Source organism: Nelumbo lutea, chromosome 5 (assembly GCF_056320005.1).
Source record: "Nelumbo lutea isolate HS-2025 chromosome 5, American lotus-T2T, whole genome shotgun sequence".
In the NCBI taxonomy this organism is placed as follows: domain Eukaryota; kingdom Viridiplantae; phylum Streptophyta; class Magnoliopsida; order Proteales; family Nelumbonaceae; genus Nelumbo; species Nelumbo lutea.
Window position 1 is genome coordinate 67006792 of NC_142688.1, and position 14405 is coordinate 67021196.

General features: G+C 39.1%; 1 protein-coding gene across 1 annotated transcript in view; it reads right to left on the minus strand.

Annotated features, from left to right (window-relative positions):
- Positions 1-14405, minus strand: part of LOC148852770 (S-sulfo-L-cysteine synthase (O-acetyl-L-serine-dependent), chloroplastic-like) — a 100513-nt gene that overhangs the window by 60125 nt on the left and 25983 nt on the right. Inside the window, exon 8 of the mRNA XM_088942477.1 lies at positions 6881-6940. Coding sequence (XP_088798603.1) covers positions 6881-6940 — 60 coding nt within the window. The remainder of the gene's footprint in view (positions 1-6880; positions 6941-14405) is intronic.

Below are 14405 nucleotides of genomic sequence, written 5' to 3' on the forward strand. Positions count from 1 at the left end.
GGTAATCAACACCATACATCTAAGTGTAACCTTTAACAACCAGTTAAGCCTTAAATCTTTCAAATAGTACCATTAAAATAGTACTTAACAGTGAAAACCCATTTACAACCAACTAGTTTCTTCCCCTCAGGCAAGTCCACAATGTCCTAGATATTGTTTTTATGCAAATCATCTATCCCAATCATCATAGCATCCCTCCATTATGGATTAGATAAGGTTTCTGAGACAGACTTAGGAATAGCATGTGTTAAGTGTTTGGAGATGCAATGAGTTATACACTTCCATTTGCCTTTTCGAAGGGCAATAGGAACGTCAAGATCTAGGAAAGTATTAGTGGAGTAGAAGAGGAGGGCTGACATGATACCTCAATAGTGATGGGAGGTGCAAGAAGCTCGGTTGAAGGAAGGGAAACAACTTGCTCATACTTGAGTCTTTGTCTTTGGTACCACCTTCGGACAATGGGATGAGAAGTGAAAGTGGGATGATGAGCTGGAGGAGGAGGGGGAGCAAGAACACTTGAAAAAGACTCAATGGAAAGAAACCCAACAGGATTAGGAAATTCAACAGAGGACTCAAGGGGAACCAGGATAGGAATAGTCGGTGACATAGTAAACAACTCCTCAGAATGCTCCCCCTTAGGAGAAGTTCCAAAGAAAGGGATAGACTCTGCAAATGTAACAATATCCCTTCTGTGTGGAGGCATATCCTAGAAAAATACACTTGGGTGCTTTAGGTTCAAATTTATGTCTCCGATGGTCATGGACATGAACACAGAAAACAAACCAAAAAACTTGAAGAGAAGAGAAAAGAGATTCTCATCAAGAAAGAGAAGGCTAAAGGGGGTCTTGAAACCCAGAACCCAGGAAGGCATGTGATTTATGAAGTAGGTAGTTATAAGGACAGCATTCCCCCAAAATTTAACAGGAACATGATTGACAAATAGAAGGCTCCTAGAAACCTCAACCACATGATAGTTCTTCCTCTCTGTCACTCCATTTTGTTGTGGAGTGTAGAAACAAGAACTCTAATGGATAACCCCAAATGCATCAAAATAGGAAATAAGAATTTTCTCAAAATAATCTTTAGCATTATCAGAGCGGAATGTTTTGATCCAAGTGTTAAACTGAGTAAGAATAAGTTCATGAAACTGTTGCACAATAGTTGGTACTTCATCTTGGGATTTCATAGATAAATCTAAGTAAAGTGAGAGAAATCATCAACACAGAGGATAAATGATATGGCCCCTATAGCATATAAATGATATGGCCCTTACACATCAGAGTGCACAATATGGAAAGCCTACAATGCTTCACAAGTTCACAAGATTAACAATGAAGAGTAGACAAAGAAGACTCGCAATGAAGACTAGACAGAGATATCCCTTTAAACATTTATGGAGACAAATGACTCAAAGCATAAAAAGACAAATGACCTGTAACTGACATAACATGACTCGATCAACAAACAAGAAATAAACTCAAAAGCTACACAATGAAGTGGTCCAAGACTTCCATCAATTGTATCCAAAAAGTATATTACATTCACCTCATGGCCACTCCCAATCGTCCTCTAAGATTTCAGGTCCTAAAAAATACAATGGATAGGAAAAAAGGTTACACTACAATTCAAATATTTAGTCAAACTACTAACAGATAAAAGATTAATGTCAAGTTTGGGAACATGAAGAACAGAGGATAAAACAATGGAGTCTGAGGCTTTGATATCCCCCTTCCTAGAGATGGGAGAAAGAGACCCATCAACAAGGGATATCTTCTCTCAGCTAGAAAGGAGTTGATATAAACAGAAAAGGTTGGATATGATAGTCATATGGTCTGATGAACCAAAATCTATAATCCAAGGGATTTTAGGAATACCTAATATAGTAGCATGATTTGCAAAAGCACGAATACTTGAGTGAGCAAAGGCAAATGAAGAGGTGTTGCCTGAGGAATTGGGTGTTGCAACTGTAATCTCCTTGGTTGATGAGCTTCCCATACCCTTCAAATTCTGCCTTCACTGTTGCCAATTGCTCCATTGCAAACTTCTCTTCACTTTCCTTGTTTCCACTTTCAGGTACAGTAGCTATATTTGCATTCTTAGGCTTTCACAAACTAACCATTTTTCATAGTATTGCTTTTGTTCCACAACCTCTCTGGAAGAAGACCAGGATGTAGCTTCCAAAAGGTACCATTCGTGTGTTTTGGCTTCTTGCCATATTCACATATCACCTCCTTCTCATTCAGCCCCTTTGGCATTATCTTAGCATGTCTCATGGTGGAGGTCCCTATAACCATGGAGTATGCCTGAGCAAGGGTCGCATCATCCTTGGCCAAAATGTTTTGCCTAGCAATCTCAAACTCAAGGTTGATTCCTATAAGAAACTCAAACACCCTGTTTCTTTCTACTAATTTTCTGTAAGTCTCTACATCCTTGTTTCTCTCCCACACAATTGTCTCCATGACATCAATCTCTGCCACAATGGCTTCAACATAGAGTAGTACACTGCTACACTCTCCTCCCTTTGTCTCAGATTATTCACATCATTCTTAAACTTGCAGGATCTTACAATGTTTAGTTTCTAAGAGTTTGTTTATGTAACACTATCCCAAATTTTGTTAGCTGAATTCACCCAAAGGTATTGTTGGCTTATGTGAGTCTGCATAGAGTTAACTAACCATCCAATCACTATGTAGTTCTCCTGCATCCATTTTTCATATGTAGGATCAGTCTCTGTTGGCATCTCCTTACTGCCTATAAGATAGCCTAATTTACCTCTACTACAAAAATAAATCCATATGGACCATGCCCAGGCCAAGTAATTTGTTCTATCCAGCTTAATTGTTGTCACCCCAATCGGAACAGAATCTACTCAACCAACCCCAAACATCGGGTTCTGCTTCATCTCACTTCCAAACTGATCCATTAGTCAAAAAAAATCCCAAACAATGATTTTAGCTATTATGGATCCAACTGTAACCAGTCCCGCACAAGGTCCCCAAAAATAGGGTTTCATTGCACCCAACTCCATGGGAGAAATGGGAGAACAGATGCCACTCCTACCAAGCTCTCCAAACAGTCTCCAACCTTAACCACCCTCTACTAGAGATTAAAAGTGACCTCCCAAACCCTGAGTGCCACTCTCAAACTGTCTCTTTTACCTATAACTAGAAAACTCTCTAGTCGACTAGGGTTTTGAGCAAAAAACAGCAGCCTCAATTTCTTAGCAATCTACAACAGTTTCTATCTCTCCAAACCCTCTACCAACTAGGCTCAGATGATCTCAAAACATTCAGCAATTTTATCTCTCCATACACTTCTAATCGAAGGGTGTATGGGAGAAAAGAGGAAAAGAAGGAAGAAAGGAATAGTGCTCTGATACCAAGATGTGATCCAGTATGATAAATCAGAAAATAAATCTCAGATTATGTGTGAAAAAAGGAGAGAAGAAAGAAGAGAAACAGTAGAGAAAAAGAAGAAGAAGAAGATGAAGAAGAAAGGAGAGGAAGAAGAATGTTTGATGTCTTGTCTCCCCTTCTCCTCTAATCTTTATTAAACTTAACATAATGAGGATAATTACAAATCTGCCTTTAAAGGGGCAGCCAGCTCATAGCCATACTTAAAACTAGAAAAGAGAAAAGTTAACAGGCCCAGAAAGACAAGGCCCATTAACAAACATAACAATTAAAAACAAAGGATAATATAATGATACTAGGGCATTTGGTCCAGTCACTCTACATTTAAAATTAGCAAATCTTAGTGATTTCTGGAAATTAGTCTGCTTTTGGTGACTCATTGGGTTGATACCTTGTGGAGGCATTTCAGTAACACCAATAGCATCTAAAGACTAAAATCCTTCATGTGAAGTTCAATGGTAAGAATTTTAGGTTATGGAAATTCCATTTCTAACATTTTGTTGAAGGCAGAGGCTTGTGGTGACACATTGACAGATTTGAAAAGATACCTAAAGGCTGTGTTTGGTAAGAGTGCAAATGTAAATGTGTACGGTTCATGAAAATGCAAACATTGTTTGGCTTTGCATTGATAAATTTTGCATTCTTACCAAATGTATTTGGGTGTGATGGGTACAAACATGAATTTCAACACTGGAATCTACCTTTTTTATATGGACCAACTTTGAGTGCAAAAATTTGCTTCCATTTTTTGGAAGCAATTGTTCCTCTCATTTCAAAAGCAAACATGCCAGAATGTACAAATTTACTATCATTTTCAGTACAGAAATGCACTCTTACCAAATGCCTGCAAAACTGAATCGGAGTGCAAATTCGCTTTGGTTCAGTGTTTGCACTCTTACTAAATGCAGCCAAATAGACAAATGTTAAATCTATACAATGATAGAAGTAATAAACACTAGGATCATCTCTTAGATACTAGCATCAAGGTTCAAAATATCGTTACGTATCGGCCGATACATATCGTATCGGGGCCTTCCCGATACGCCCCTACAGGGTGTGTATTGTTGGATAGTTTTGTATGCCCTTAGCTCTAATCCGATTTGATGTACTTTTGACATTTAGTGTAAATAAATAAAGTGCATGTTTGATTCATGTTGTGTGGTACATTTCTGTGTAAGACCCTTAAACTGGACACTTAATGAGACTTGTGTTAGTTTTAAATGTTCATAGCCGATAGATAAATCTGGGGAGATTTATCCTGCCAAGGCTGATACTGGTCTGCCGCCAAGTGTTGGGATGGCCTGTCTTGGCCACCAAGGTAAGACCCAAGGCACATGCAGTATGGGATTACTCGAATCCTTGAACTGGACCAGATTTCCAATAAAAACTGGAAAGTTACACTTGACCCCTAGACTCGATTATGATACTTCACTAAGTGTCGGATTAGGCTGTCTTTGATATGCCAATCAGTGAGATCTTTAGCGGGGGTCAAAACCTGGGTATGTTGGGATAGTCTGAGAATTCATCTGAGTGGGTGATCATAGTGACAGGATCAGCCCCTTTGCCGAACAAAGGTCATGATCGGAAATGCACTCTCTGATGGAAACCAAACTACCAGCAGTTGATTTCAATCGTTGGAATTTGTTTTTTGCAAAATTATATATATATATATGATATATAGGTATTTTTGGTTTTAAGTTGTTTGCAAATGGTTTTAATTCCCGAGATCCATGTGAGTGGAGAGTGCAACACTGTTCCTTGCAACCGAGGGAGAGGTACTCTCTTGTCAGGCAGTGCTAGATCATCATGGGCTAAGAGGTTAAGTGTAAGGCCATTTAGGGTAATGCCTGATGGGCTAATCTTGCATCTGCCCACAGTCCCTGGGTTTTTATAAGATGGCTTGGCCCAAGGACCACTTAGTGTAAGTGTTGGGCCCATAGGGTCCATGTGATGGGCTCAGGGGTTCACTGGGCTTTCTAGTGAATTCGGCTAGGCCTTGTAATAAAGGTTGGGCCGAACCCATGTGGCTGATGTGTAGATCAATGCTTGGGTCCCACGCCATACAAAGAAGCCCAACTGGGCAGTAGTCTGGAAGACTATTGAGCACTTAATACATAATAGGCCTAAAGCCCATTTCGAACTGGGCTGATTTGATCAGTCATACATAGGGGCGGATCTGGGATTAGGTTAAGCCAAAAAGGATTGGATCTTGACCCTATCCACTCTTGGAGACCAGATTCAAATTAGGATTTGAATCTGGTAATCTCCTGATAAGATCAAGAGTAGGCTGATCTGATCTGCAGATAGGATCAAGAAGCCTCCCTATCCAAATACAGATTTGGATTGGAATAACTCCTAATGAGATTAGGAGGTTTCTTGATCACCAAGAAAGAGGGAAAAACCCATTCGAATTACAAGAATTCGAACCCTAGGGTTTTAGCAGATATACTTCTGCAATCTTGAAAAAAGGATTTCTAGATTTTCCAGAGAAGAATATTGCAGTTCGCCATCTTCCTCTCTGACCTTCTTCCTCAGCAACCGCCGCCATACTTTCTTCTGCCATTTCGAGTTCTCACCAAGAGAACATCAAGAAAGGTTCTTGATCGATTCTGTGGTGCTCATTGCTTCCATCAAGTTCTTCAGAAGAACCTGGTTTCTGGGACGAACACTACTAGTTTGGCTCCATCATCGTTGTGTCATCTTCAGTGGGAGCTGATCTTGGTTCTCTTCTTTGGGCGTGAACACCGACGTTGGGAGATACTGTTTCTCCGGATCAGATATAACCCTTCCCTTCTCTTTTGGTTCAGATCTGGTTCAGTTATGGTTCAAATACCTGGTTCGTAGGACGAACACTGCTGGTTCAGCTCCATCATCGCTGTCATCTTCAATGGGAGCTGATCTTGGTTCTCTTCTTTGGGCATGAACACCAACGTTGGGAGATACTGCTTCTCCGGATCAGGTATAACCCTTCCCTTCTCTTTTGGTTCAGATCTGGTTCAATTATGGTTCAAATAGATCCTTGAATATTGTATTCTAAATTTTGGGAATATGATTCCCAGTTGGAAGAAAGGTGGAAAATTTTGAAATTCGCCCCACCCGATTCCGCAATCTTTTGGTGTCCATACGATGGATCCCACCATTCTTTCATGTATCGGGTCAAGCCATGGTTCAGAGGATAGCCAGGACTTAAACCGACCCCCCTGAACTGGTTTTGAAAAAAATAAATAAAACACAAAAAAAAACACTGATACAGGTCGATACACTCCTATCGGCGTACCAGCTTGTATCTATATTTAGAACCTTGAGTAGCATTAGTATTTTCCTTAGGGGGGTCGAAACTACCTAGAAAATGTGGCGCTACTTCAGCATGCCAATACAGTACACAAAAAAATTTATTAGCTAAAAGCATCCCAATAACAGTAAGTATTAAAAAACTTGGAAATTTACAGAAATATGCATATAATTACCAGCAATCCTTCCTCCAATGCCAATTTCCTTGCCATTTCAATTGCTTCCTCATTGGTAACCTACAAATCCAAGTAAGAAATACAATAAGTAGCAGAAATAGCTAATAAAATGAGGGAAGCAGGCTAAGGTGGCTTGATCACATGCAGAGAAGACCATATGCAGCAGCATTGACAAAAAGAGATCTATTACAAGTTGAAGGACCTAGAGAAGCTATAGACAAACCAAAAGGACATGGGTTGAAGTAGGGGTGATCATTTGAGTTTTGTGTTCAGGCCTAATCCAACCCTATTGTGGAAAGATACACACACACACACAGAATATATATGGGGTCTGACTATGATACCGGAAAGACATGATACTGGAAAAAAAAATTATAGCCATCAACCAGCATCATAAAAGTAGTAACCAATCAGGTGCATTTTTATCAAAATTCATGGGGGGTTTTGATTGGACAAAGCCTTTCCGGTATCATGTCTTTATGGCATCATAGATTTTTTTCATATATATGACACATATAGAATATAGTATATAACAATTTATATTTATACAAGTTATGATGAGCCCAAAATAAATGAAAGAACAAGAAGAAACAAAAGGAAAAAGAAGAATCAAAAAAGAGAGAAATGTGAATATATTCTGAATTTGTGTGTTTTTGTAGTATGATACAAAATTGTTGTTTTTGGGTAGCTTTATTGACAATTTGGGTTCAGGGGTATTTTCATCATTTTGGGGGGTTTGTTTGAAGTTAGTTTTATTCTCAAAGAGTTATTTGTGAAGGGGAAACATCCTAGGGACATATGTGTAAATATATTAGTTGGCTTCTCTAGCAAGCCATTGAGTCTAACAAGCCTATAGCTGTTTCTATAGGGATCTATTAGGATCTTTATCTCTTGTTTGAGTTGTAGCTCTTCCCCAGCTAAGGTTTTCAAGTATTGGGGGCTTGGGTTTTGAGGAGTCAACATATTTTGGCACCTTCCTCCCTCTATCACTGTGTGCCCACGCGAGAGCCAGCTTAATGCCATTGTTATTGTTGTGAAACCGTTCCAGGAGGAGTTCTCCTTCAGGTTCAGGTCTGAAACCCCTCAAAATCCAACTTGTTTTGTTGTATTCAGCTCAGTATTTTTGTGCTTATTGTTGTACATTTGAAGTGTTGCATATAACTTGTTTCCTTGGGTTTGCTTCAAAGTTCATCTCCATGTGTTTTGTTATGTTATTATGGCTGCAAGGGGTGGATGTGGTGGGGGTAGTAGAAGACCACAACATGTCATTGTAGAGGTTTTCCAAGAGGCTACAAGAGAGCTGCAAGAACAAATTGAGCGTCTTGCCCAACTTGTAGATCAAAATGCTACTAGGGATGTTGGCATAACAAGTGATGAACAGCCCACTAACATTATTAATGAAGAATTAAATGAAGACATTGAGCAACCTGAAGGTGATCAACATGAAAGGAATAACAACCAACAATGGGAAGACCAAATAGTGCAAGCTTTACAATCCAATCAAGATCATGGTGTTCAACTTCATGTTAACGAGTTTGATGGTGAGTTGGAACTTGAAGAGTTTCTAGATTGGTCTTTTTTTAAGTAAATAAATAGTTATTAAATATCAAAGAGAGTAGGCATTACAAGCATCCCATAAAGAGGCATGAGTTGTTACCTCTCACACAAACTTTAAAAGATAGTATCAAGACAGTTACAACTAGGCCCAATACAAATTGTCCCTATTGACCCCTTGTTTAGATAACCCATCTACCATAGCATTAGCAGTTCTTCTAACTCAAGAGATTTTCAAGTTCATGTTTCGGGTTATCCATTTAAACATTTTCATCTCATACCTAAAACACCATATTATAGACTCTAGATCCTTCAGCCACCCTATCACCAGATTTTAGTCCCCTTCAATCTCCACATTTGTTAGGCCAACCTCACTTGCAATTTGTAGCCCTCTCATAGCCGTGAGAAGTTCTGCCCTGATGGAATTTCCCACTCCCATGGAACTGGAAAAAAGTGCAATGATAATCCCTTATTTATTTCGCAGCACCCCTTATACCTGAAAGGCCCGAGTTTCCTTGACTACCCCCATCAAATTTAATTTCACAAAGTCTGCAACTAGGGGTTTCCATAAAATCTTTTCTTTTTCTTTTTGGAAGAAATTCTTCCCACTACCCCCAAATTTCTCCAAATAACATCGAAGGACCAAGACTAAAAAGAATCCAAGGTCCTAAGCCAATTTATCACCCTTACCAATATGTAGCCTCTTACCACTTCTATGCATTTCTCCTTTCCTGAGAAAATTCTGTTATTTCTTTCTTCCCAAAGAGTTCATATTATCGCTGCTCTAGCACATCTCCACATAATCCTTCCCCACCTTTTAGACCAAACAAAGATTGAAGAGTTAAAAAGCCTATCTACCTCCGTTGGTAAGGACCATCTGCAACCAAACAAAGAGAAAAGCTAATCCCATATATTTGCAGCAAAGGGTCAGGATATTAGTAAGTGGTAAAAATTTTCTTCATTGGATTTACATAGGGTGCACAAGTTTGGAGATAAGCATAAGGATCTTTGTTTTTTGTAGCATGTGCATAATGCTGATCTTCCCATGATGCACTACCCAACAAAAGGCTCCGATTTTGGTAGAAATAGGCTGACACCACACTTTCTTAAGTAGGAGAAGAAAAACAGCATTTTGAGAAGAAATGATTGTTTAGAAAGATGCATAAAATCAAAAGAAAGTAGCAGAAATCAGAGTTCTAGAGGAGAGAATATGAAGAAGAAGGAGGCGGCAACTTGGGTTCAGAGAGAGATTTTCGAACATAATCTCTTCTCTTACACCCTTAATTCTATTTTATTAAATTAAACTTTGGTAATTTACAGAGAAGCCCTTAGTTGGGCAAAAAAATAAAAAGACATAACATAAGAAAGAATAAGCCCAGATTAAGGCCCATTACAGCAAAGAATAAATAGCCTATGGGCCATTCGGCCCATCTTCTCTACACTCCCCCTCAAGTTGAGCATAGATGTCAATCATGCCAAGCTTGCTAGTATCATGCTAAAGTTTAGCCTTGGGAATGCCCTTGGTGATTGCCTTTGGGAATGCCAAGCTTGAAGTGTCTCAAGAACTTGCCTAAGGTGATTGAGATGCTCTTCTTTAGAATGACTGTAGATTAATATGTCATCAAAATAGACCACTAAGAATTTTCCAATAAAGGGTTGCAAGATCTGAGTCATAAATCTCATAAAAGTAGTACTTTTAAAGTACTAGGTGCATGAGTCAAGCCAAAGGGCATGACTAGCCACTCATAGAGTTCATCCTTTGTTTTAAGAGCAGTATTCCATTCATCACCAATTCTAAATTGGATTTGGTGACATCCACTTCAAAGATCAACCTTAGAAAACCATTGTGCACTAGCCATGAGATCCAACATATCATCAAGTCGAGGTATCAAGAATCTATATTTAACTATGATCTTATTGACTATCGATACACATTCTCCATGATCCATCTTTCTTAAGAGTTAATAAGGTTGGCACAACACAAGGACTTAAACTCGTATGAATAAAACCTCTTTCTAAAAGTTCGTCCACTTATCGTTGCAATTCTGCATGCTCCTTTGGGTTCATCCTATAATTCTGGAAGTTAGGCAATTAAGATCCTGGGACTATGCCGATGGCATGCTAAATATCCCTCAAGGGTGGTAATTCACTTGGCAATTCTTCCAGGGCCACATCCTGGAATTCTTTCAATAGGATTGCAATCTCAAGTGAATTTATAGTTAATTCTATAGAAGCAACCCTAGCATCTTCTTTGACCACAACAAATAAAACTACACCTGACTCATTGCCTTCCCTTTCAAATTCTTTTCAAGTTAGAATGTGCAAAGGTTTCCTTTTGGAGGGTCAATTGGGAGGACCTTTTTGGATCTATATGTAAATTTCCCATTGTTCTTGATTATATATGTATTTGATCAACCATAATGGATAACATTCATATCATATAACCATGGATGCCCCAACAAGACATGAGCATCATCCATAGGTAGAAACATCACACCCATTTGGATGGGAACCAAACACCTCTCAGTTATGGGTAGAGAGTGTTAGATAGTGTATGCCCTCAGCTCCAATCAAACTGATGTACATGAACATTTATTTGTAAATGAATAAAGTATATCATTGTTTCATGTTTTTATTGGTATATTTTCTGCGTATTACCCCTTAAATTGGACACTTATGAGACTTGTGTTAGTTTAGAATGTTCTCAACCATTAGATAGATTCGGGGAGCTTATCCAAACAAAAGCTGACACCGGTGTGCTTCCAAATAGTTAAAGCAACTTGTCTCAGCTGCTAGGGTTAAACCCAAAGCATAGGCAGTGGGTTTTTGGAAGAAACACTTAACCCGGACCAATTTCCAGTTATGCCCTAGACCTTGGGAATAGATAGGCAAAACTAGAAAGTTGCACATAACCCCAGACTTGATTATGATACTGTACTAAGTAGTGGACCAGGATGCCTTTGATGTGCCAACCAAAGAGATCCAGCAAGGGTCAAATATCTGGCATGTTGGGGCAATTTAGGAAATTACTTGAGTGGGTGATCATAGTGATAGGATCGACCCCTTCAGACAAAGTGAATATCAAGGTTTACACTCTCTCTAATGGAAACCTAAACTGTTGGCAGTGGATTTCACTTGTGTTTGAAATCTGGTTTTGCAAAATATACTTATATATTATAATATTATTATTTTATGAAAAGGATTTGCAAAAAGTTTTAATCCCAGGATCCATCCGGGCAGAATGTGACACTGCACCTTGCAACCAAGGGAAAGGTCCTTCCTTGTCGGGTAGTGTTCTGAAGATTATGGGCCATAAGATTAAGTGTAAGAGACCATTATATGGTTGATTACCTGATGGGCTTTATCTTGCATAAGTCCATTATCCTTGGGTCTTCATAGGGTGGCTGAATCCAATGATCATTTAAGTGTAAATGTTGGGCCTAGAATGAGCCCATGCTGATTGGCTCAAGGGTTCACTGCCCTAAGCAGCGAATTCAGCCCAATCTCTTTGAAAGGTGGGGTCGAACCCTCATGGACTTCTATGAGACCTTTGTGGGGTCCTACGCCATACAATATTAGGCCCAAAGTGACCATGCCACACTTGGGGATGTGAGCCTTTAAGAGAAAGGCCTAAGGCTCATTACTAATATGATTAGTTAAGTTGTCACATGACAACTCATGTGATTTGGGTCAAAACTTGGGTATGGAGCACTTATCCACTTAAGAGGATAATATTTATCAATTAAGAAAAGAAAAGTTCTGTTCCAAATCAGATTTGGATCATCTCCTAATCAGATTAGGAGTTTTCTCCATATAGAGATAAAGAGAGAAGTGGGCGAACCAGTCTTGGACACTCTCTCCACATTCTTGCTCTCTCTTCTTATCTCTTGTCTCTCACAACCTAGCCTTTCCAAGAACTGATTTCTATCAGTTTTCTTCTGTGTTTTTGCAAGAAAAACATTGAAGAAATTCAGGCTCACTCATCCGACTCAATCCAAGCCAGTCGGATAGCAGATTTGCTGAAATCAAAGTTGCTGAATCAGTTTCTCCTGTACTCTGCACCATCTTCAATTGGAGGCCGATTTTGGGACTGATATTGGGCATGAACTTCCACCATGGGAGCTGCAATTTGTGGTCTCTGTATCAGGTATAATCTCCTTTCAATTTGGTTTTAAATCTGGTCCAGTTCAGTGCAAGATCAATCCTAAAAATTTAGTTTTCAAATTTATCAAGGAATCGGTTCCCGAAAGGATTAGAAAAATTTTTGAAATTTCGCTCAGCCATCTAGCATGGTTCGGCCATCCATATGATGGATTCTAAACCCATCTAATAAAGAAGTCTTATCTACCCAAGCTACTCTGTTACGGGTACGGTTCAGGTTGGAGTTTCATTCTTGATATGGCAGATTTGGATACAACATTCATGGGACTACCTCCATCAATGACAACTTTGACACAACATCCCCACATTTAAAATAGGCTTGAAAAATTCTAGTGTGTCTCCAATTACCTGTCTTAGTATGAGTGGACAAAATACACCTCATAACACTAAGGTGATGATCATCAGCACAACCTGGGTCCTCTTCAAATTCAGTCTCAGAAGGTTCTTCTAAAGACTCAACAACTTGATCAACATCTAGATCCTCAAAAGACTTTTCTACATCTGTGCCCATGGTTAAAGTTCGATTTGGACAACGTAAAGCAACATGCCCTTTACCATGGCAACTAAAACATTGAATGTCTGATCCTTTTTTCATGAACTAGTAGTAGTGTTAGTGTCAGTTCTCTAAATAGAAATGTTACTACCACTAGACATTGTTGGTCTTGGCTGTGCAGGCTTATTGGTCCTTTGAAAAGACACTTATTTAGACATGGATTTAGGTGCTTGGGTCTCTCCATCTTGGAAGACATACAACTAAAGGTAGACAACTTTTGGAATTTTTCAAGCTCTAAGGCCTTATGTTAAGCCTCTTCTAAGGTGTCAAGAGAATGCAGATTCAATTCCCTTTTCAATTCAAGTCTTAAACCATTAATGGACTTGGTGAGAGTTACCCATTGTTCTTCCCTTATATCACATTTCATAGACAAATCCTCAAATCAGTTAAGGTAATCGGTCATACTTAATGACCCTTGTTTCAAATTCATCCATTGCTCCAATAACTGCCTTTTATAATATGTTGGAAGATATTTTTCCTTCAATTTAGCTTTCATTTCAGCCAACAAAGTGATGGGTGCCTCATCTAGATGCTCAATGTCTCATTGAACCCCCTTGCCAATAATGCTTGGCAGACCCTACTAGCTTTCTCTTGGTAAAGCAAACACACTGGGTATCAAACATGTTATGATAATCAAAGTAATCTTCCGTATCTACTAACCAATCTAGGAAAGCACCAAGGTCTAACCTACCATCATAACTAGAAACATCCACTTTGACCTTCTTTGTGATTTCACCATCCTCGGGGAAATTTCTTTTGTCATCTGGAATTTGGCATTGACGACGTGGAGGGAATCTATCTTGATGTCTACCATGATATTGTCTATGTCTAGGATGATCCTCAAAATCACTCTCCAGAAATCCATCCTCATCAGCTAATTCTTGTGGGTTGTTGGTATAGTACTCACTGTTTAACACCCTATGCGATTGCATGTGAGTATGTCCCAAGTTTGGAACTTGGGACTAGAACCTAGGGGTTGACCAATTGTTGAGCACTAGAACCTAGGGGTTGACCATTTCAATAATTATGCCCTACAATAGAGTCTTGGGGATCATTCCTTGAGTCTTCAACAAGATGCTTGCCCATGGATACAGATATTTGTTTCATTAATTCAGTCGTAGGATCTTTAAGGGCATTTATATCTGAACTAAGGGTTTGTATCTTCTCTTCCAAAATTGTTTTTGTTTCTTCTTGTGCTTGTAGAGACAGTGAGAAGAACTAGCCGTAGGGCTGTTTTTGTACTTTTACTTCTTTTTT